Genomic DNA, 24,235 nt, shown 5'->3' with positions numbered 1-24,235 from the left:
CCATGGTCTTAGTTAATAATATGTCTTAAGTGATACTGCAAAAGTGAAAATAATACTTGTAAACATTTATTTTGCACTCACTAGGTGCCAGTGAATAGTCTAAGTGTTTGATACATACGAACTCACTTAATCTTCTTTTATCAGCTCTATGTGACGTGAGGTAGGAATGATATCCTCCCTGAAGGTGAGAGAGAAACAGGCCCAGGGCACTCCGCTGTAAGGTAATGGGATGGAGCTGTCTGCTCCAGGAATCTGGGTCTAGTCACCACACCACATCGTCTCAACTACTATGCAGAATTAGAAACATGGCCAATCCTAACGCCCTCCATTGGTTTCATAAATAAACTGTCATCTGAAGAGACGTCAACAAATAAATATGTGTTGAATGAATACACTGAGAATCATCCCAGGGAATTTCAGGCTGCTTCTTTCCAAAGGGAAAGAGACCCTTGGGAGAGCCAGGCAGGCCCCGGCCGAGGGATCTGGGTCAGAGACAGGACAAGTGCCCGAGGTTTTTTCCAGTCTGGTTTGCAGCGTCTGCTCCCGTGGCATCACCTCGCCTCAGTTACCTGCATGAGCAGGACTTTGGGTCTCTCCTGTTGCCAGCACCTAGAACAGTGGCCGGCACTTCAGAAGGGCTCCGCGGATACTTGGCTGAATGCATGACGCAAGTGCTCTAGCCCTGGCTGCTGCAGTAAGAATCTCAGCTACCGGATGCCCAGCCATCTCTCCGTGGAGGTGGCTGCCTCTTTCAATGGGTACTCGAGTGAATCCTTCTGAGGAAGGTATGCAAAGCCCTGGTAGTTACCCTCTGTAAAGTCACCTCTAGATAAATTGGGGATAATGATGGGCTGTTTTCAAGTTCAAGGCACAGGCCCAGCTGATACGCAGATGTATTGGAAAAGCCCTAGAACACAGGCCACACTGGGATCCAAAAGGGGGTGAGGGCTCAGGGAAACAGTCCTTTGCTCTGTCAACCTGAGTCTTTCACAGTGAGGAAAACAGTGTGTTTCACTTGTGTAATTAAAACAGATAAAAACAAAGTGAGACACCCTTCGTATTTTACAAGGTTTGGAATTACGGGACCAACAATGCTATTTCCCCCCCAAAATCATCTTTTTGAGGAGCACACCTCCGACAGTGTTCCCCATCCCAGTGAGAGGCACACCCGTGGTGAGGCACTTGTGTGGATTTTCTTCGGGTTTTCTGGGGCGCCATATGGGGGTACGTGCCATTTCAACAACAGTCCTTCCTGGAGTTAGAGTCCTTGGCCAGACTCCCAGCGTGAGAAACCCTGAGAGACAGACAAGGGGGCCTACAGAAGCGCCACTGCAGGGATCACGTGGTTTCCTGTTGGCCCGCCGGCCGCGCGCCCCCACCCGCACCCCGTCCCGGGCCCTGAATGACCGCCACGCACCTTGGATGGTCCTCTTGAAGAAGGCCTTGCAGGCCTCGCAGGAAGCCACACCGTAGTGGTAGCCAGAGGCAATGTCCCCACACACGAGGCACAGGCGCTTGGGGATGGCGTTGAGCATGTACTCGCACTTAATGGCCGCGTCCTCCATGATGCCCCCGGCACAGTCCTCATAGCTCTTGCGACACGGGGTGCCTCCCAGCCCAGCGCCGGCAAACATGGGCGGCGAGTCCAGACCATTGGCGTGGGCACCCAGGGCCAGGCCAAAGCCGCCGCTGGCGTCGGACGAGCCACTGGGGCTGTGGTGGCTGAGGGCATCGATGCCCGAGGACGGGCTGGACGGCTCCGTCTTGATGAAGGAGCCACAGCTGGAGCTCAGGTGCCGATCGTCTGCGGACATTCTGTTCAGTAGCCTGTGAACACAGAGTGTGGGAGGTCAGATCTGCGGAGGCTGAGGTGTGACACCGTCCCCAGGAATTAGCTCTGGGCTCTGGGCACCAGTGGGCGGGGTGGCTGGGAGGGGCTGTATGCTAAGGCCTGGGTGAGATAAAATACTGGTCCCGAAGGTCAATTGGTCATGAAACGCAAGTTTCCGGCATTAAACCCCTCCACCTCCCAGAACCTTCTGAGTCCTCAAAGAAAAAAACTCTGAGCAATAAGCTTCAGATTAGGGACCCAGCCTTTTGCAAATTGCCGGCTTGAGGGTGACAAAAAGTGGTAACAATTCAGCCAAAATACTTGGCTGAACTTCCCACACAAGAATAAAACATGGTGGCTCTGACGTCAAGTCCAGATGTGCCAGGCCCTGGAACAGACACCCTTAGGGCAATGATCTGATAACCCGTTTCGTTCGGTTCCATTGGGGCTTCGGGGAAGTCCAAGCTCAGACCTTCCCCCATGTGCCACCATCACTGAGATGGGGAGCAGAAATGCCAAGGCACTTGGCCAGGGCAAGAGGCCGGGCTTGGGGCAAAGGCCTCAGCCAAATTCGCTGCTTCTGGGCTTTGCCTCTGGCCCAGGGCACATCCGGAGGGTGGTTCCAGGCCCCCTCTCTCATTTCCCTCCACTGAGCAGGCTGGCTTCCACCCAGCCCCTCATCCCCAAGAGTCTGTGCCTCCATTAGGCAGCAGGAGGGAGCCTCCCAATCCCAACTCTGTACATCCCCCAGCTGTTTCTTAAACTTAAGTTTCAACCTTTAAGCGCCCCAGCCTCACTGATAGTGTCAGAGAGGATTATTCAGGAGGCAGAATCACTAGGAAGGGTCCAGTTCCTGTAAGGAAAGCCCCTCCTCCCAGAACCTGGGCAGTGAGAAGGCAGCTGGCTGTGACCCTCCTACATCACAGCTCCCAGGTGAGGGGAGGGGCCTCTCTCCACAGGGAACAAGAAATGCAGGGAGATGAAGGTCTGTGTTTAGGGAAACCCAGCTGCAGCCCATGCTCCAGACTTCTGGAGGCCCTGTCCTGGCCCAGCCACGTGCAGTAAAGAGGAGGCCAAGGCTTATGCCTGAGGAGCAGGTCAAAGAAAAGAGGGGAAGATCCTGGAGATCTTCTGTCTCCAGAAAAGGGCTGGAGAGGTTGGCTGTACAGCCCCCTGGGTGGAAAGATGGCTCTGGGCTGGAGGGTCCACTGGGGGAGCAGCCACAGCCCTACCTCCAAGAAAGAGAGGGGCGGGAGGGGAAACCAAGGCTCAGGGGACTGCTCACCTTGGGTGCATGAGCTGTGAGGCTGGGGGAAGAGAGTTGGGACAATTGTGGCCTGCTGTCCACTGGGAATGTTGCCCAGAGGGACCCCCTGTTTTCTGAGCAGCACACTGGGCAAAGGATTGATCACCACCTGGGGAAGGGGTTGCCTTCTGGGCGCTGGAGGTTCCAAGATAAGAGATACATATAAGGCTCCTGCTCTCAAGAAGTTTATTATTTATGGGAACGTAGTGTTTGAAGATAGAGGCTCCCCGGTCTCTTCTGTTCCAAATTGAATGTTCTGAGTCCTCCAGTCCGTGGAAGCACCTCTCCTGCAAGCCCCAAGTTCCCCTTACATTGATAGTAGGCGCCCCAGTTGAGGGTTTCCTCTGGGTCCTTTTATATCCCAAGGGCTGGTGCCCTGTCATTTCCCTGGGCCACCTGCCTCCCCTCCACCCACCAATGGGTCCCGGTGTGTCCTCAGGAAAAGCCATTAGCGGGTAGGGCATAATCCAGGTAGAGAATCTGCCTGAGCAGGCACACACGCGCCTTTGGAAGGGTTCCTTCCCACAACCCCTTGCACATGGCAGGCAGGGAGAGCTGACCAGGTGCTCTTTCATTTCTAATCCCCTCCTGCCCGCTGCTGTAGGCTCTGCAGTTCACAGGGCCATCCCAGGCCCACTGTGACAAACACTGCTGGGCAAGGCAGCCCCCAGACCCAGCCCTCCATCCTCCCCCCGCCCCTTCAGCTTCAGAGATTACGGGAGATATACTTGACATAAACAGTCATTGTAGCAACTACTATTTAGGGAGCATGTATTATGTGCCGCCGGCTTCAGATCTGTCCCTTGGATGTACAAGGAGCATGTGCCCTGAGGGAAGAAGATGGAGAGCCCTGGAGCCATTCCCAGTGCACAGCAGGCCACAGTTTTCCCAACTCTCTTACCCCAGCCTCACGGCTCAGACACCCAGGGCGAGCCATCCCCTGAGCCTTGGTTTCCCCTCCTGCCCCTCTCTTTCTTGGTACAGAAGGAAACAAAGCGTCCTGCAGTGGGCTGTGCAGCCAAGACCTGCCCTACCGAGACCCTGCCCGCAGGCCCAGGTCAAGGACGCTAGGGCTGAGAAGGAAGCAAACTTGACCAGCCAGAGTTGCCACAGAAAGCCCTGCCAATTTGGTGCATCAGTCCCAGCTGAGGTGGGAGGGGGGTAGAGGTGTGGGGTGGGGGTGGGATGTCTAATGATTTCATTCCTACAGCTTTCTCATTTCCGTGATCATTATTTTGGCCCCACTTGCACATCTTTTCCAGGGACAACCAACCTGTATTTTGGGCACCACTATGTGCTAAGTGCTGGCCAGATAACAGGAACATGACAGGCACAGCCCACGATCTCAGCAGCTCTCACAGGAAAAACAGACACTAAACAAGCACAAGTGTGCAGAGCTCCAGAAAGGGTCAGGTGAATACAACACGGTGGGGGGGCGGGCGGAGGGCTCCCTGCTGTGCCTAGCTGGTCTTGCTTCATTCATTCAGCTATGATAACCAACACCTTCTCCAGACCTTGTCAAGTGTTCCGCAGTGGGGTGGGGGTGGGGCCAGAGAAAGAGAGAGAGAGAGAGAGAGAGAGAGAGAGAGAGAGAGAGAGAGAGAGAGGATGTATGAGGGAAGAGGGTGGGCCAGGGGCACAAGAGCTGAGGTTTGGGCAACTGAATGATGCAGTTTTGGCACAGAGGAGAGTGATGTCAGAAGAGGTGGAATTGGGAGAAAATAGAGGGGTCAAGAATATGGTGATTTCCAGGGGTTGGAGGCTGAGGTATAGGCAGGAGGAAGGAGCGAGAAAACGGGAAGGATGGGAGATGGGGTCAGAGGTGGAGCCTTGATACCAGGTCCAGGAGAGTGTGGCCACAGAATGAGGGGGAGGCGGCTGACACTTGTGCACTGGGGAGGAGGGAGTCACATCGAGTCCATCATCTGTGGTGGCTGAGACCCAGGTCCCAACTGGGTCGATGACTATTGACTTTATGGGGAGGGGACAGATGCCACATCTAAGCAGCCTTTGAAAGAGCCGTAGTCAGGGGTCGAAGCCCCTCGAGGCATCATTTTCCCTATGATTCTTCTGGGAACGAGAGTGTAGGCAGAGCTGCCCTGGCCGCAATTTCACCACTGTCTGATGAGGCATGGCCTCCCTCCTGCCCCCACTCAGCCCTGCCCCTGGCCCTCCTGGTGTCCAGTGTGAGGCGCTGCACCCCAGAGTGGCCTGAGCCCAGGGGAGCCTAGGCTGACCGGAGGGCTCTCTGCTGACATCGCTCTGCCGGACAACGGAGTGCGTTGAAGATTTTCCTGATGCAGAGACCAACAGAATCTTGGAAGTTCTGAATGAAACCCAAACTGTTGGGTTTCACGGACCTCTAGAGAAAGAGAGATTCCAGGCTGTCACCATCAATTTTTAAACTGGAATCCCAGGATCTCTGTCCCTCAAGGTGACCTGCTGGTGGGAGGCAGCAGGAGAGAAGCTTCTGGAGGAACAGAAGCTCCTGGAGGTAAGAGGGATGGACTGGCCTGATTAGCTGGGACCTGGCTGGTTTTCCTCTACAGGGTGGAGCCCACCCCACCCCATGCAGAAATCTGGGTCACACGCAGAGGGGCTGTGCTCAGAGCGCTCTTTTGGCTGTGTGCTGGAGTCACCCCTGTAAGAGCAGAAACCAGCAGCTGAGTCGCTTACTGGTTACGAGCCTGCACTCTGGCCTCAGACGAGCCAGTTCTACCACATGGTAGCTGGTGACTGTGAGTAAACAAGTTACCCTCTCTGGGCCTCAGGGTCCTCATCTGTAAAATGGGCTCAATCACAGCATCCCCTTCAAAGGATTGTTCTGGGTGAGCATGAGCTAATGCAGGCAAAACATTTAGAGCATCCTGGTGCCCAGCAAACATTCAGAGGACGTTGGCTGCTGGTGTGATTCTCCCAGAAAATCCAGCAGCTGGCAGCTTGTGGTTAAACCCAGCAAAACTCTTCCCTCAACCAAGTCCGCAGATCTAGAATTAAGGATAATTCCATAGGAACTTGTCATTTACCAGGAGGGAAAGTGGATGGTTAGGCAAATTAAGAGGATAAGCCTGAAACGGGAATCTACTCTACAGAAGAAAAAATGGTTTCTGAACACTTGAGTACACTCTTATGTACATTTCTGTAATTAATTTGCTAAGCACGGGCCACCTGAGCTATTCATTGAAGCCGACTCTCAGACCCTCCAGCAAGGCTTTATTTGTCAGGAACCAGCCCTCAGTCACCTGAAAGTAACACAGTTAAACCTCCTTTAAAAATTATTATTAAAGAACGCAGGCGGAGACTTTAATATGGGGGGGAGGACGGGGAGGACCACGTGGCTAAATGTGAATCATTGTCAAGGTCCCAGTATTTCTGTCAGGTGATGGATACAGGGGTTCTTATTACATGGAAGGGAGGGAGGGAGGGAAAGGGGAGGGAGAAAGGAAAGGAGGGTAAGGAGGCCAATGATGAGAAGTATTGTGAACCAAGGATTACAATTAATCAAATCTGTGCATCTGAGGTCCGGTATTTACATATTTTTTTTCTTAAACTGATGTTTCTTTAAATCAAATTGGCCTTCCGCCTGAGTAGCCTGAATCACCTATTTTAACAAATGGTGTTTTATCGTTACTATGTGATTGAAATCTTGCATAGTGTAGCTTTCAACAGTAGATCCGTTTTTCTGGACAAACACAACCTACACAGCTGGGGTCAGTGAATCGTAAGTTCTCAGAGATTATCCTGCCTCCCCTGGTGACTTTCAGATGAGGAACTGACGCCCCAAGTTGTGAGTGGCTCAAATTACTAACTAGAAAGCCAGGCTGGTTGGGGTCTGGTTGGGGGTTTAGAGACACAGTGAGCTGGTGACCTACGTGGGAGAATGAGCTGACTCAAGCAGTGGCCCACCTGCCACTCTCCATGGCCACATCGTTACCACAGCACCATTCTTTCAGTGGTTCGGCATTACCTGGTCTCCTCAGTAATACCTTCCTAATACTCTCTTGTTCTTTCTCCCCTTGGGGGCCCCTTTGGGAGCCAGGACTGCAAAATGACCCAATAGCGAGCTGGCTTCAGTGAGAACCTGCCTCCCGCTGTGCAGTGGAGCTCAGGCAAAAATCTGTAATTAAGCATCTTGTCGTTAGAAGGATTAGTCAAAACCAGGCTGATCCCGGACAACTGATTGAAATCTCGTTCCACACAAATTACTGCATGGAAAATAATGATGAGTAATTAGTGCCTTTCAATCGGGGCTTTTTATCCATGATTTTCCAGGCTGCATCCATCATAATGAGAAGAGAGAGGCTGTGTCAAGGGAGAGGGAGTGGCTGGACAGAGAGTGGCTGCCCGAGGACAGCTGGGCTGGCCCACAGTGGACGGCCACTGCTGGCTCACACCATGGCTTGTGCAAATTAACAAAAGGGGCACCCTTCTGGGGAGACCAATTCGAAACTTCAGCCCTCACCTTGGTCCTGACAGTGGAATGCCCTTATGCGGGACCCAAAGGTACCTGGTGGGTCTTCCTTTAGCCCAATGGGCCAGCTCTGGGCTCTGGCGCCCACAAAGGGGGGTTTGGAGGAAGAACAACAGCGCACATTCAGAATATGCCCCAAACACACCTCTAGTGTTCTTCCTTTCAATAGCCAGTGGAAAGCTGACATCTGTGAATTCATCTTAACTCTTCTTGACTCTGTTTTTATTTTCACCCCATACCAAGTACTGATATGGCATAAACATCCCACCTATTGTCATTGAACATAGTCAGCAGTTTCCAGATGGCATTCAATCCTCACAGTAACCTTAAAGCTTAGTGGTTGGAGCTGGACTGCCTGAGTTTGAATTCCAGGTCTTTCCCTTACAAATTAACTTTTCTGTGCCTCAGTTTCCTCACCTGAAAACGGGGATGATAATCATCATATTCATGTCAAAGGGTGGTCTTCAGAATTACTGAATTAATACAGAAAAGAGCTTGGAACAGTGCCTGATATACAATAAGTGCTCAATAAATAAATGTTAGCAGATGTTCCTAGCACCCCTTTTTGGTAATGAAGAGATGGCTTCCATTCTCAGCCTCTAAAAAGTTCAATCCCACAGCACGCAAGACTGTCTTATTCTCTCTCTCCTTCCATCATTCATCCATCCACGCGTCTACCTCTCCACCTATTTAATCATGCATCTGCGTGCATCTCCGTGTGCTGGGACTTCCACGGAGAAAGTCCCTTTTCAGGCAAAGAGGCTCCTCATGCAGAGGAGTGCATAGAACCAATTATTAGAACGAACCTCTCTCCTGGGAGCTGACATCTAATTGCAACATTTTCTCTCTCTCTCTCTCACACACACACACACACACACACACACACACACACACACGTCTCTGCAGCATTTGCCACATTCTTACAGACCTCCACCCCACTGGTCCAGCTGATTGACCCAGGGGTGTACACCGGATCCAAGCTGAGCTAAAGAGTGTCTCCCATGAGATCTGTGGTGTCAGGGCTGCCTCTCCAGGGACAGAAGCAGTAAGACAGACAGCTCAAGTGTGGGCAAGGTCAGACTTCACACCAGTGTGCAGCGAGGGAGAGGATGTGAAAGCTGGCAGCAGAGAAGGGTGCCTGCTGGGGGCAGACGCCTGGGAGTAAGCCTCAGCAGCTGTTGACAGCTGCCCACAGGCCAGCAGCACCTCTGCTCAGGTGACTGAGCAGAGCCTGATTCCCTGACTCCATGTCGCACACAACGGGGGTTCTGACACTTAACCAAAAGGACAACTCACACACCATCTCCCTCATTCATTCCCAGTTCTCAAGTATCTACTCTGTGGCACTCGCTATTCCAGCCCTGACGATGGACTGGTGCACAAAGTGGACAGGTTCCTGCCCTCAAGCATATTTCATTGACTCTAAGCTACACAATTTTTTCACATATTAACATCTTGGCTATCAGAATGCATCTTGAATCAATGGCATGCCATGGTTTAATTTAGTTAGTGGTTCCAAAAATAATCGTGTCTTTAACAATAGATGATATCATAGATTCAATGAAATATGATAAATAAGTATAGCTGAGACTGCTATGAGTTCACCAAAAGCAATTTCATTTTCTTCCTAGGCATCAGAAATACTACATCTCTCAGTCTCCCTTTCAGTTAGTTGTGGCCATTGACCAGGTCCTGGCCAATGGAATGTGAGCAAAGTGATGTAAGCCACACCCCCTCTCTGGCTCATAAAATATCTCCCATGGCACTCCCGCCTCCCATTCTCTCTCTCTCTCTCTCTCTCTCTCTCTCTCTCTCTCTCTCTCTCTCTCTCTCTCTCTCTCTCTCTCTCTCTCTTCCTTCCTCTGTCTGCAGGCCACACAGGATCTGAGCAAAAGCTCCAGAGGGTCCAGGCAGAGGACCCAGGAGATGGCCCCAAGGCCCCGGGCGATGGCAGAGCCACAAATTGGAAGGAACCTGGGCCCCTGAAAAATCTCTTGAAAGGCTGCCTGTTGAACACCCTCACCATAATGTTATGTGGGCAAGATATAAATTTCTGTTGTTAAGTCACTGAAACACTGGGGTTGTACATAATAATAGCTAGTGTAGCCCACCCTAACAACAGTAAGTAAACAACCAAATATATAAATTCGGTTGGAGATGAGTGCTATGAAGAAAGAGCAAGGAAGGGGACAGATGGCAGATGGATCAGTGTCCAGATACAATGGCCAGAGAAGGCTTCTCTGAGAGGTGGACATTTAAGCTGAGGCCTAAAGAAAGTGAGGGAGGGAGGCATGCAGGGAAAGTGCTGGAGGAAAAGCCAAGAGGCAGGCAGGGCCCTCTTCCAGCTAGTGGCACTCAAACCAGGCCAGGACCTCAAAAGGCCTCTGGTTTATCCCTGTTGCCAAGTGGCCTCCTGTCTTTGTTGAAGACCCCAAAGATAGGGAGGTCATCAGTTCAGAAAGCAGTTGTTTCCATCTTTAGACCACTCCGATTATTTTTAAAAAAAAAATCTTGTCAAGAGCCAAAATATTTTTTCCCTCTGGAGCTTCTAATATAGTTTATACAACTCTCTCCCTCGGGACCTACAGAACAAGTCTAAGCCTTCCATAGACAGCAATCTAGATTGCTGAAGGCAGCTTCCTCTTCTCTAGTGAGGCCTCTACTCACTGGGATCAACATTTGCCCTCCTTTGAGAATAATCCATCTGCTCTGTCTATTCCTCCTAAAGAAGAACACGGGAACTGAGCACAGCCCTTCAGGTAAGTCCTGACCAATTCAGAGCAGGACAATACTGACACCTCCTTCATCCTAGACACTATACTCCTGTTGATGCAACCCAAGATGGAATCAGCATTTAAGGCACTTGGCTTATACTACCAACTTTCACTCTGCTCCTTATGTGATCACACAGCTGAGTCTCTTTTGTGCTGTTGGTGGGCCTCACTGCCACTTCCCCATGTGTGTCCCCGCAGGGCAGTGAGGGGGACAACACTTTCATCCACTGCCTGATAGTGGCAGTGGCCCTTTCTATGTGGCCTTCTGCACACCAGGAATGACAAAGGGAGGTTGGGGATCCCAGCATCCATTTCTCTGCCTGACTCAGTTTTTCAGTCTTTATGCTAATGGACAGCCTGGGCAGATGACAAAAAGACATCTTAACTCAGGTGGATAGGTGGGACCTGGCAATGCAGCCAACTGGGAACCCACTTCTGACCTCTATTAGGATGATGGTAGAAGGCTTACTCTATGCTGGGCATGGAACTATATGTATTAAGTCATTGATTCCTTGAGACAACCTATTGAGGTAGGTACTATCATTTTCCCCATTTTGCAGATGACAAAACTGAGGCTCAGTGGGGCTAAATATCTTGGCAGGGGTCACACGGCCAGAAAGTGCTGGAGTGAGTGACAAAGCAAAGGGGAGTAAGTCACAACACTCCTCCAAACGGCTCAAAACAGCTAGGAGCTTCCCATCGCACTCCCGGAAAGCAGGAGTCCTTATTGCAGCTGGGAAGGCCCGCGAGGCCTGGCCCCACCACCTGCCTGCTCTCCCCTGTGGTCCCTTCATGCCAGTCACACAGGCCTCCGGGCTATTTCTGGACTACACCGTCATGCTCCCACCTCGGGGCCTCCGTACATGAGGGCAGGGCTGTGTCTGCGTTCTTTCTCTGGAACCGTCTAGAACACTTCCAGGCACATGATAAGTACTCAACAAATACCTGCACATGTGAACGAGGCGGTCTGAGAGTTGGGTGGGTTATGAGTCCCCAAAGCCGGCACCCCCTCAGGATGTGACATTCATGGGCCTGAGCCACAGGACAAGGCCAGAGTCAGAGCAAAGGGGACAGCCACTGCTGCTGGAGCAGAGCCCAGGGGCCCGAGGCCAACAGTCCCCAGGAAGGACCCGAAGGATCAACCTCACCACCAGTTCCCACTGAATGCCACTAATCCTGGTTTAAAGACTTTACAAATGGTGCATGGATTTTTCTCTCTGTTTTGCTTTTTGTTTTTTAAGCACCCAAAACCACGTGATATGTTTGGAAGCAACTGAGAGAGGCTCGAGTCTGAGACCCACTTATCAACGAATCTGGTTTCAAAATGTTCAAACACGTACTTTAACACAAGGATCAATGCAATGTATGAAAATCTGTGGGAAGTGGGGCTGGAAATAGCTGGCCTTGACTTCGAGCCAGAATGTTGTCTCTGTGTAAGTGAAAAGGGTCCACCACTTCTCCCTGCCCTCTAGAGAGAGGGCAGAACAGGGCCCAGGCACAAGGGTTCTAGAGCCAGGTCACCTGGGTTCGAATCCTGGCTTTGTCACTTACTGGCTGTGCAACCAGTTGCTTTACCTCCCCACAACTCAGTTTCTTCATCTGCAAAATTCATAATATCAAGTCACCAAACCTCGTAGAATTTTTCTGAGGATTAAACAACACAATAAATATAAAGCACCCACAGCACCACCTGTACATAGTGAGTGCTCCAAAAACAGGAGCTGTTAACTATTATTCCTCAGCTCTTTCGGGTATAGGGCCTTCCAGCCACAGCCAAGGAGGGTCTGAAATTTGGGGTCTCAGTCGTCTCCTCTACAAAGTGGCTATCAGAAGAAAGTAAGAAAAGGTGGGGAAGCAGAGGTGGGGTTCACTTCCAGGCTCCTTGGTCCTTCCCTGGGCTGTTGGGGGTGGGCTGCTGGATTCACCAAGCTTGTCCTTGGAAATGCTGTCACTTATCACGCTGACTTCTCCAGATGGGGCATTTTGACTATTGATCTGATAAATAAACAGCCTGCTGGCTCGATCAAAATGTTATTTTGCATTTCAATTACTGCTCACTAATGCAACCTTCATCTGGCCAAGATGCTGCTGGCAATGACACCAGCCCTGCCACTGGCTTGAGAGCTGGATCTACCCCCCTGCCAGCACCAAACAGGATTAGGGCCCTCCCAGCCTGGGAATTCGGAGCAGGGCTTGGGGAGATAGCTGTTCTGGGGAGGTGAGAGGATGAGTTCAGAACTGGAGGGGCAGGGGCTGCTGTCATGCCTGCCAGGAAGGGCCCTGGTGGCTGCAGGTATGTCAGATTGGACACACCCAACCCAGCCAAGCGACCCCTGGGACTTCAGAGTCTGGCCTCAGCATCCAACCTGCTTTGTTGGGTGCCCTTGGGCATACCGCTACACTTCCCTGCGTCTCAGTTGCTGCATCGGCAAACTGGATCCGAGAGCTATGCTACTTCTCTGGGTTGTTGTAAGAATACAATGAGAAAGCAGACGTGAGAGCCCTTTGGAGGAAAAACATATTGATGCTGTTATATTATTTAATGGAATAACAATAACACAAAATTTCCTTTCTTGTTAAGTACTTACCATGTGCAAAGTGCTGTACACATATCAGCTTTCTAAGCCTCACAATGCCTCTGGAATTTTAGTCCTATTTTACAGATGGGAAAATCAACTGAGGCACAAAGCCGTAGCATGGACCACACAGCATCTCATCTCCAGTATGTTGAAGGGTTAAGTCTTGAACGCTAATCCATCCTGACACCCACAGGCCTGGGAGCTCTGGGGGTTTAGCCAATCGGGGGTGTTTCCCTCCACCCCAAAGAACAAGGACCATCTCTGGAGAAGCATGGTGATGCCAAACATGGTTACTTCTTCCCTCTCCAGGCCCGACTCGCCTTTCAAGGTGACAGAAGAGAAAAATAGCTTCTGTTCTCCTCCTGGGGGGTCCAGGCTGGGAGGAGGGGCAGAGGCTGCCGACAGCCAGAAAGAGGATGGCAGGTGTCTTAGACCAAATGTGTGTCCCCCCAGAATTCATATGCTGAAACCTAGGCCCCACTGTGATGGTATTAGGAGGTGGGGCCTTTGGGAGGTGCTTATGTCATGAGGGTGAAGCCCTCATGAATGGGACCTATATATAAGGACCTAGATAAGGTCCTTATATATAGGGCCTTATAAGGAGAGCCCCCAGAGCTCCCTGAGCCTTCCTGCCATCTGAGGACACAGCTAGCTATGAATCTGCTTGAGCCTTAATATTGAAATTGCCCGCCTCCTGAACTGCGAGGAATAAATTGCTGTTGCTTGTAAGCCACCCAGGCTGTGGTATTTGGTGCTGGCATCCTGAAAGGACTAAGACAGCAGGCCTGAGCAGAAACTCTTCTCTGGACCACCTGGGACTGGGACCAGTGTCCCAAGGCCAGCCACCAGGACCGAAAAGACAAGGGGCGAGCGAGACTCATCCTGCTCCGTGAGACACTAGGCTCTTCAGAGATCTGAAAACATGGGTACATCTCGGTGACAGGTACAGGCAGAAGAGATGTCACCTAGCACCAGAATTGCCAGGGCCACGTCATCTGTGTGCAGGCATATGAGGGGCAGAGGTAGTCTGTGAGCCCTGAATTGTAGAAAATTCAAAGTGGAGAAATTGGAACTCCCAATATCGAGGGCCCCTTTTGGAAAGGACTGCCCACCCCTCTAACTTCTGTGTGCCTTGGTGGGATTGAGGGTAAATTTTGGCCGTTTGCCCAAATCGCTTTGTCCTTTGTCCTCATTAGGTGCACTCACCTAATGTGCTTCTCTCTGTCTCTCTCTCTTACACTTACACACACACACACACACACACACACACACACGTGCACTCCCAGCTCCCCTTTCAAGGGTGGAATTGAAATTTTGTAGTTTACATTGCAGGTTTAAAAAATAATAATAAACAGCACAAGGGTCTTCTGAGCTCTTATTATGCCTGGTATTATAGAAAGAGCCCAGTGACATGGCTTCTGTCCCAGCTCCAAGGCTATGTGTCTTTGAGACAGTCACTTGCCCTGTCTGGTCTCATTCTACTTCCCTTTCTGGAAAATGTAGACAGCCCACAGCCATCTGCCAGAGAGGCCTAAAGACACATGACACAGGAGGTAAAACAGTAGGCCTTCTGGAACGAAGCAGGACCATTTATCCAGAGATTTACCTGGGAAACTGGACACCAGTCATAAGCTTTTTGCTCATGCAGCTTTCACAGGTAACTCAAGGGTTAAAAATGAAATCACCGAAAGAAAAAATTCCACGTTACAAAATGAAAACACTCGCTGTAATACAATGACCTGAGATCAATACGACATGTAAAGCCTGGGAATCCATACCTTCCCAGTCTCCCACCCTGATGCATCTGCCTAGCCAAACGCCAGTCGCCTGCCCCACGCGACAGACTCCCCAGGGGAGCAGGGCTTCTCCACACACATCCACCCCAGGCTGCCGGCCCCATCCACCAGCCAGCTCAGGCGGAGCTACTCTGGGGGGAGGAACCACCCAAATCTCTCCCAGTCCAGATTCAAGCCTTGGCTTCTGCCCCTTCCTTCCCCCATGACCTTCAGCAGGTTCTCGACCTTCTCTGAGCCTGTTTCTTTATCTCTAAAACAGTGATAACCCATCTTGCTACCTCATTACTGGAGTTAATGTGAGGATCAAATTAGGATATTATTTTTCAAAAGCTTTGTAAAGTGTCAGCCTCCTGCCATGTTGTCACACGCGCCCTGCCACGCTCACTTTGACATTTCACAACCCTGACTCCTGGAGAGAAAGGGAACACAGTCTTCAGGGCAATCAGTCCTACGAGGTGCCTACCCAGAAATGGAACTGAACATGAACCCCAAGTTCATCAGCACTTACACGTCTGTCTAGTTAACCCTCGCTAGGCCCCGAGATAAGTGGTCTCACCCACACTGTGAAGGTGGAGCAACTGAGGGTAGAGTTTCCTTGTTCAATGTCCCTTTGCGGGTCGAAGGCAGAGTCAGGATTTGAACCCAGCCCCCTCCCCGCCACTCCTGAGTTCTGAGCTTGACCTCAATATTTCACAACCTTTCAATATCACAATTGTAAATGGAAATAGTTTAAACTGTAAAAGCAAACTACCTGGCCGGCATGCCTCAGAGCTGTCAAGGTCATGAACTAAGGAAAGTCTGAGAAACTGTCACAGACCAGAGATGAAAGAGACAGGACAACAAAATGCAGTCTGGAATTGAGCATCCTGAAAGAGAAAAAGGACATCAGTGGAACATGAATGAAATCTGAATAAAGTGCAGGGCTTAGCTAACAGAGAGACGTACCGACATGCGTTTCTGCATTGTGCCCCGGTATCGCGCTAATGTAAGAAGTTGGAGAGAGGAAAACATGGGCAGGCGTATACGGAACTGCCTGCACCATCCTGGCAACTTTTCTGTAAATCCAAAACTCTTCTAATTAAAAAATGTTTTTAAACTGGAAAAAATGAAAAAGCTCCAACTTTGCCTCATGAAGAGAATGTGAGGAGCCACGTGAGCCACATGCCGACCTGTCCTCAGGAGGCTCTGCTTTCTGACCAGCGGCTCCTCCTTCTCCTCCGGACAAGCCTTGCTCTGCCTCAGCTCTGCCTCAGCTCTGCCTCAGCTCTGCTCATTTGCACACAAGGTGTGCTGCCTAGAATGCCCTTTCCTCTCTCCACCGGCAGTCACCGTGTGGCATGGCTGGCTAGAGCCTTACAGATGACCCAGCACTTTGAACCAGATATACTAGCAGTTTAGCCTGAGAAAGTTCATCAGAAGCAAAAAGCCATATGCTTGAAACGCGACCTGTAGAATTTACTTCAAACACACATGCATCCACACACACATGCACAAAAACTGCTCAAAACCACCGCAGTGTTGATGGATTATGCCATATCCACTGGGTCGGACTGTGGAATTGCTGAAACAGTGGGAATTAGAAAATGGAGAAACATGTTGGAAATAAAATCCAGTCCCTATCGTGGTCTGCAAAGCCCTCTCTGTAAACAGCCCTGGCTACCTTTCCAACTTCACCTTCCTCCCTTCGCCCTATGTTCCAGCCACAACAGCCTCCCTCCTTGCTCTGTCCCAAATATGCCAAGGGCATTACTACCTCAGGGTTTTTGCAGTGGCTACATACATGTGCAATACAAAAAGAGATGTGTAGAAGATAGTGTGCAAGCCTGGAAAGAGAAGTGATATTTGGGGAATTAGCTGAACTTTCAAAAAAATCTTTCTCAAAATATTTAACATTGTAACATGGTTGGAAACTGTACAAAGAGGACATCCTTTGCTATCGTTCAGACCTCATTTTAATGTTGCTCTCTCTCCCACTCACTGGCTGTGTCACCTTAGGCAAGCCGCTTAGCCTCTCCTGAGCCGCAAGTGTTTCATCTGTAAAATTGGTATCACATTCCCTTATTCAGAGAGTTGCTGTGAGAATTAGAAGATGAAAAGAAAATGCTTAGCACAGTACTTGGCATGTAGGGATGACCTCTGTAAAGGTCATTTCCCCACCCAGTCTGTTCAGTTTTGTTTGTATTGTTTGTTTTTATTTTGGACGAAACCCAAATGTCACTCCTTCTACAATTTTCCAAAGTCAAGGACGCCCCTTTGAAACCCTGTGGAACTTAGAACACACGTAAGTTAGAAACACCAGACTTTGCTGCTTGTCAGCCTCCTCTTGCTTGCTTCTAGAAGGCAGGGCCCTTGTCTCCCTCACATCTGGAGCCTACAAAACCTGGCTCAGTGCTGGGTGAACACAGAGTGGGCTCTGAGTGATGCTGAAAGAATGAATGATGCACAGACCAGGGCAGGGCAAGGGGAGCTTAGATAGAGAATTTGCAAAGAAGTTTGGGCGGAAAGGGATCAGAAAGCTCATTTGGTTCAATCCCCTTTTTACAGATGAAGAACCTTAGGCTCAGGGAGGATAAGACTTGCCTCAGGTCGCCAGCCAGTCAGAGCCGGACACCTGGCTCACGCACTGCACCTCTGGGGCAGAGCCCTGAGGAGGGCTGAGCCCTGGACTGGCAGTCAGCCCCAGGTGTCTCTGGGGAAGTTATGTGCTGGGGGAGGAGAGGGTTACAGAATGTCTCCTTCCAATCAGCGATTGTGCTAATCAATCAACTCAATTAAATCTAGAATGCTTAAAAAAGTAATAAACAAAAACAGCAGCAGAAAATAATGACTAATAATCAAGTAAAATTGGATTATTTCTGTGCTGACTGGTTGGGGGGGTAGGGAAGTGAGAAAGTTCACTGGAGCGAGGAACGAGAGAAAAATAGCTGGCTCAGCAACCTGGGGACACTGGGGGCCTGGGAGGACCCACAGGGGCAGAATTCCAGGGCCCTTGAAAACAAAAATCCACCAACCAACACGGGACTATGTCCAGGCACTATTCTAAGTGCAGGATGCATATGAACTCACTTTGTCTTCACAGCAACCCTAAGAGGGCAGAACTATTATGATCCCATTTTACAGATGGGGAAACTGAGGGGCAAAGACATTTGGTCCCATAGCTGGGGTACAGCCAGTATTTATTGGATGCCTATGGTCTAACACCAGGGTTTTGCCCTAAGGAACTGCTGGATGCAGCTGGAGAGCTCTATGTGCCTGGGGAGGAAGCACATGCACCACATAGAAAAAGTGGTTACTACTTACCGTGTTTCCCCAAAAAGAAGACCTACCCCAAAAATAAACCCCAGTTAAGATCGTCAGCCAGATGGACACATGTAGTACGTTATGACGATGTTCCAGAAGAAGATGACATGACTGTATTTGAATACATGTAGATTGTTGTACATGAAAAAAATAAGACATCCCCTGAAAATACGCCCTAATGTGTCTTTTGGAGCAAACATTAATATAAGACCTGGTCTTATTTTCAGGGAAATATGGTATTTATTTATCTAACTTCATCAACCATACATTTACTGAGTCCAACACAACAGGGACCTTGCCCCTAAGCCCAGCAGCTCATGACAGATGCAAATAACTGAACAACGACAATGAAATGTCCAAACGTGTGGTGATAGAGCCACACATGCATATTGACCCAACTCCTGAAGCAGACAGAAGAGGGGGTCAGGAAAGGCTTTCTGGAGAAGGAGTCATGTGAACTGCCTTGAAGGACAAGTAAGGTGCTAGCCAGGCCACTAAGGCGAGGGGATGTGGAATGGCTTTCTAGGCAACAGGACCAGCACCACCAATCACAGAGGTGGGACCAGAGTACACATCTGGGGAAGTGGCGGTACCTTGGGACTTCTGGGACAGGGGTGTGCATCAGGGGGCGGGGCCAGGCAGGCCGCCGTGAAGGGATGGCTGGAGACAGGGATGGAGAGGTGAGCAGACGCCAGTTCCGGGAAATCCCTGGGTGCTAAATTTAGGGATTTGGAACTCGAATCTCTGCGAGGCTGTCTGCGGAGATCCTGGAGCTGTGCTGGGCTGGATGCATCACACCGCACAGCCCACCTGATGCGTAAGGGCCCAGGAGTTAGAGCCACCGCCACCTTAGATCTGCGGGGCAGTGGGTCACACCCTACATTCGCAGTGCAGTGCAGTGCAGTGCAGTGCAGTGCGGGGGAACGCTGGGGGCTGGGCAAGGCAGCCACTGCTCACTGTCATCATTAAGGAAACTGAGCCTCCAAGAGGTGAAATGACCCTCACACAGCTGGCTTATAACTTGGGCCGTCAGTTTCACAATTCTGTCCCCCAATTTTTTCCCATCCACCTTTTCTCTACAATACAAATGCATTAGCAAAGCCAGCTATTTAAAGAAACCCCGCAGCTAATCCTTGTGTAAATGGAAAATCTTTAAGCAAAGCTAATAACCTTCCTGTAATCCAGCTGTTACGTAATTCTGGGTTTTACAGTAGAGCACTGGGGCTGAGGGATTCTGGTCCCTACAAAACCTACCTTGTGGGGAGACGATGGGATTGGGATAAAGAACTGGTGAAAAAGGTGTAGCTTGTACCCGGAGGGGCAGTAGGACAGGCTACAGTCCTGGGTAGGAGGACGGAGAGGAGAAGGAAGGATGGAGGTCCCCAGATCCACAGCCTGTGTGGTCCAGCAGCCCTGTGAATGAGCCAAGCCCCAGGCCTCCAGCAGTGGTGGCAATGGGGTACAGGGTACTTGCGGGTAGGGAGAGGCCCATGGGAAGAAGAAAGGCGCTGGGCCCTTCTGGCCTCCACCAGACTTAAACCACATTAGCTAGGTTGCTCCACATCTTTCAAATACCAAGCAACAAGAAAGGGAGGTAGCCCCACTCAGAAGGGGAAACTGAGGTACTGGAGTGCATGAAGTCAGTAAGTCTGTCACTACCCCACAGGCACTCCCCAATCCCCCCAAACAGCTTGGACTTCAAGTGATTCCCCTGTTCTAAAACAACAGGGTCCATGGTCTATATTAGCCTTTGTGCCCCCAGCACGCGGCACATTGCCAAGTAAACAGCAAGTGCTCAGTAAATGTTCTGAGTGGGAATTAAAATTGGTTCACTTTACAGAAATTAAATTCAGAATGGGGATGAAAGAGAACCAAGATTTAAAGCTGGTAAAAGGAAGGGAACCAAAATGGGAATCACATTTATTGAGTGTGATTGTATGCGGCATTGCACTAATTCTATTTAAAACAGTACTATTTTATTAGGTAACTAGAATTCTATTTTAAATAATATTAGATATTAAACAATAGTATAATAATATAAGAACAATATTATGCTTATATTCTGGTTGACGTCATTTGCACAGAGTGGATGAGTAATGTATTAATGTTTGTCTAGCTAATTATGCTAATAATTGCTAATATTAGTTGAGAATGTATGAGCCGGGTACCATAACATCATGTCATTTAGACCCCTGAAGAACCTTGTGAGGGTGGTTCTATTATTATCTGTAATGAAGAGGGGCACTAACCCTACGTTCTGATGCCACCCTTATTTTGCAGTACGCACAGCCACTGGCACCTCCCCAACCCTCCACCCCCCACAAGTGCCTGGTCGGGAAGTGGGCAGCAGGAAGTCACCTGCAAGATCCTGATAAAGCAGACAAGGGCTTAACTCACTCTGAAGAAGGGCTGTGTAACTGAAGGAGGCTCTAAACAAAGATGCCCTTGGAAGTTTCCATTCTGTTTTGACGATGCGTGGGTATAAGTGGACAAAATGATAGCACCTGAATGGACCCAAGAAAAGAGCTACAGAAGTAAACATTCCAAGTGCCTCTTGTTTAGCTTTGAGCGGCCCCCTCTCTTTTCAGGAAGGGCACATGATTCTGTGGAAAGACCCCAGGATTTAAAGCCAGACCATTGACAATTCGGGTCCTGGCCCTGCTATCCACCAACTGGCACTTAACCAAGCTAAGCCTCAATTTCTCCATCTATAAAATGGGACACTCAGGCTTCCCTTGCAGGTTTCTTGGAGAGATTAAGAAAGCTGTGTATGAACACACATGGAAAATCTGTGCAAAAACACAAGTCACAGAAAACTTGGGAACAGTGGTTACTTTGGGTGTCTGCCTAGGGGACTAAGGATTAGAAGAGAAAGAAACGATAATGTACCATCATTTCCTATACTTTGGTACTGTTTGACTTTTTTATTATACATGTGAATATTACTTATCTTAAAACACAAAAATGAAAAAATATATATAGGCACTCAATAAATGGCAGGCAATACAGTAATAAATCCCCTTAAAAGTCTGCTTCATTCTCATGGACTGGGTAAAACCATCAGAAGTGTGCACCGGTGGTGATCTCAGACACAGCTTACACCCAGGACCTGCACAGAAAGCACCCCCTTCTTCACTTCCTCAGCCTTCCCACCATCTCTGGGCCCCATCCCCTGAAAACTCTCTCCTCAGAGGAGCCCCCTCAGCTTGTTTGGCTAATGTATTCGCAAACCAAATTAGGGGCCCTGGTTCCCAGGGAGGTCCCCAAGCCAGTTTCTAGATGCAGGAGATGAGATACCATCTAGTGCTCAAATCCGATTAGGTCCCACCCCCACCCCTCACCCCACATGCAAAAGCCCACTTTCTAATCAATTTTACAAAGGGCCCTCTGCAGATATACACTAATGGTATTGAGCTGAGATCTTTAAACTAAGTCTGCAAGAAGTCTGCAAAGATAAAATGCACGTACTGTATTAGGAGGACGCTTGTCGCCAGTGTCCTTCCCCTCAAAGGGAGAGGGGTGGGGGTGGAGACAAAGTGTCCGCCACAGACAAATGCCGTCTCCACCCCAGGAACACCAGCTTCCACTTCTCCTTTCAAACGGACCCCCCACCCAACTCCTTCCCCTTCAGTTTCCTTGTACTTTAACTTTTTCTGCACTAGACGCCCAACAAGTTATCCAGTGACTGGTACAGTCTTCTTTCTCCTCTAATCCTTGGTCCCCTAATCCTTGCCTCCCCAAAGGCAACCGCTGTTACCAAGTTTCCTGGGTATCGTGTAATCTTTTCACCGATTTTCCATGTGCATTCATGCATAGCTCTCTTAGAAAGCTGCCAGGGAAGCCTGAGTGTCCCATTTTACAGATGGAGCGATTGAGGCTCAGATTGGTTAACTGCCAATTGGGGTTTGAACACCTGGCTCTGCCACCTACGACCTCCATGGCCTGGAACATGAACAGAACCTCTCTGGGCCTCAGGCAAAGCAACTGTAAGACCCGGAGTGATGACAATGAGGACCCATCTGAAAGGGGTAAAGAGATGCTGTGTGGACTGTGTTCACAGCATTGCCTGGTTAGAACCAAGTGCTCTTGCCTCTCTCCAGTGCCACTCGCACCAATTATTTGTCATTCTCCAAATATTTGCTGACTTCACACCTTTTATCTGGAATGCCTTTTCCCCTTGCTTGCACTAAGAAGCCCTCCCTGGCCAGGTTTCACTCTCTCCTCCATGCTCCCCCAGCACCATGCTCACTCGACAGAGATTAACTGAGTGTCTGCTATGTGCCAGCACCGTGCGTGGGGGGTGCTCATTGCTCACATTCCTCCTAGTGCTTTGGGGCATCATTAATCTGTTAGGTCCCTGGAGGACAGGGACCGTCTTATTCATCTTTGTGTCCTCAGAGAAGGTGCCTAATACATTTTTGTGGAATGAACAAAAGAATGAACCCATGAGTGCGGACAGTTGACCTGTAGCAACTGCAAGCCTGGTTTTTTGTACTTTTGGGACCAAGGCCTCATGGCCCCTCAAAACTGCCCGGTGCCTCAGAGTCCCGAGTCTGCTCTGAGATGTAAGACACTGCAGCCGGATCCCCTGTCCTTGCAGACTGCTGGTGCACATGTGCCCTGTACACTGGGTGCTGCTTGGTCTCTGGCAGAGGGCTGGGCAGCCAGGACCCACATTACGGCATCAACAGTCACCTCCTCAGGGGCCACACCTGAGGAATTCAGAGGTCGCTTGACATAAGTAGAGCAGGCTTGGAGGATCTGTCCCAGTTTGGGGAAATAGCAAACTAGCTGCCTCCATCCACTCGGGGCTCACTGGCTTCGGGCTGCTCAGCCTCCAATGCCAGCATCTCTGTGCCCCGTTCCAAGGTCATCAGGCAGCAATGTGGTTCCTCTGTCCTCTTGGAGGCACCCAGACCTATTCCTGCCCCCATCAATGCTCAGAAGAGGGCTTCAGGCTGAGTGTGAATCGGGCTGCATCCCTACAGGACCCGACCTGTGCACTGAGCAGACCGTGTGGCCCAAAGCTCCTAAATCCTCTGGTCTAAAAGGAAGAAATGGGAAAACTAGAACTCCAGCACCGAGGGCTGCCAAAACCAGAGTCACAATGGTGGCTCTGCTCAGTGCAGGCTCCTGGGCCCTCAAACACGGAGAGGGGCAGCCCTGGGCCCCCACCCCTCCACCAACCTTAGAAACATGGGCTCCTGGGTCACACTGCATTCCAGCTTGAGACAGCCCGTGAGCTCTAGATTGATGTCCTATCTGTAAAAGGAAGGGAAAGTTACTGGTCCTCAGTGAGGGTTTGTCCCAGCACAGTCTGAGGACTCGTGGCATCCGTACCACCCAGAGGGTTCATTAAATTCAGATGCCCGGGCTCTGGCCCAGGCCCAGTGAATCGGAATCTCTGGGCTTCCACCTGCACTTTAATATGCTCTCCAAGTGACTATTGCTTGGATGGAAGTGTGAGAACCACAGTTCTGTGAGCCGTGTAATAAACATCTAGAAAGCCTTCTGCACGTCGATGTGTGCTGACTCCTGGGCTACTGACACCTTACCACTTGAAGAGTGCATCTGTTCTCACCGGATTCTCCCAATAGCCACTGGAGGCAGGAGGGCAAAGATGCATTCATTCGCTCATTCATGGAGCACCAATGCTTTCCTGTGTGGAGTTCCTCGCTGCCAGGCACTGCTGCAGGGGCTGGAGACTTTGCAATGAACAAAACCCAATCCCGGCCCTCAGGGAGCGGGTCCAGACAGAGCACATGCAAGTAAACTAACTAATATATGACAGGACACTCCCTATGCCCTTACCCAGCTTTATGTGTCTTCGTAACATGAGTGGCTTCTTGACACTACATCACATATTAGAGCAGGATGGGGCACTATTTTAACAGAGGGGACAGTTGAGTCTTGAATGAAGAGAGGGAGGGAGCTAAATGGGTACCTGGAGAGTTAGGGGAGAACAAGGTTCAAAAGCCCTTGGACAGATTAAGTTAACTAAACATCACAGAAGAGTCCAGAACCTAGCCCAGACTGCTAGCCCCAGCCCTACCTACCACTCCAGCTGGCTTCTCTCCACCTCTCCGTCTTGCTTCTCCCCCACCCTGTAACTCCCAAGGCTGGCACAAGGTTGGTTTGTCTGCTCAGCTCTCAATACACGGAGCCTCTGGCCTATGAA

General features: G+C 50.2%; 1 protein-coding gene across 6 annotated transcripts in view; it reads right to left on the bottom strand.

Moving 5' to 3' along the window:
- Positions 1–24,235, bottom strand: part of ESRRB (estrogen related receptor beta) — a 168,133-nt gene that overhangs the window by 53,675 nt on the left and 90,223 nt on the right. For 5 of the 6 annotated variants that reach the window (XM_019733676.3, XM_074327178.2, XM_019733678.3 and 2 more), the window contains exon 2: positions 1,418–1,827. In XM_019733676.3, the coding sequence (XP_019589235.1) occupies positions 1,418–1,827 (410 nt within the window). Of the gene's footprint in view, positions 1–1,417; positions 1,828–15,508; positions 15,622–24,235 lie in introns of those variants that run through there. The other variant, XM_074327175.2, reaches the window with a different exon arrangement.

The sequence above is a fragment of the Rhinolophus sinicus genome, chromosome 3 (assembly GCF_057876585.1).
Source record: "Rhinolophus sinicus isolate RSI-liver-muscle chromosome 3, RSI-T2T, whole genome shotgun sequence".
Lineage (NCBI taxonomy): Eukaryota > Metazoa > Chordata > Mammalia > Chiroptera > Rhinolophidae > Rhinolophus > Rhinolophus sinicus.
The sequence above is the reverse complement of the archived record's forward strand: the minus strand, read 5'-3'. Positions and strand labels throughout refer to the sequence as shown.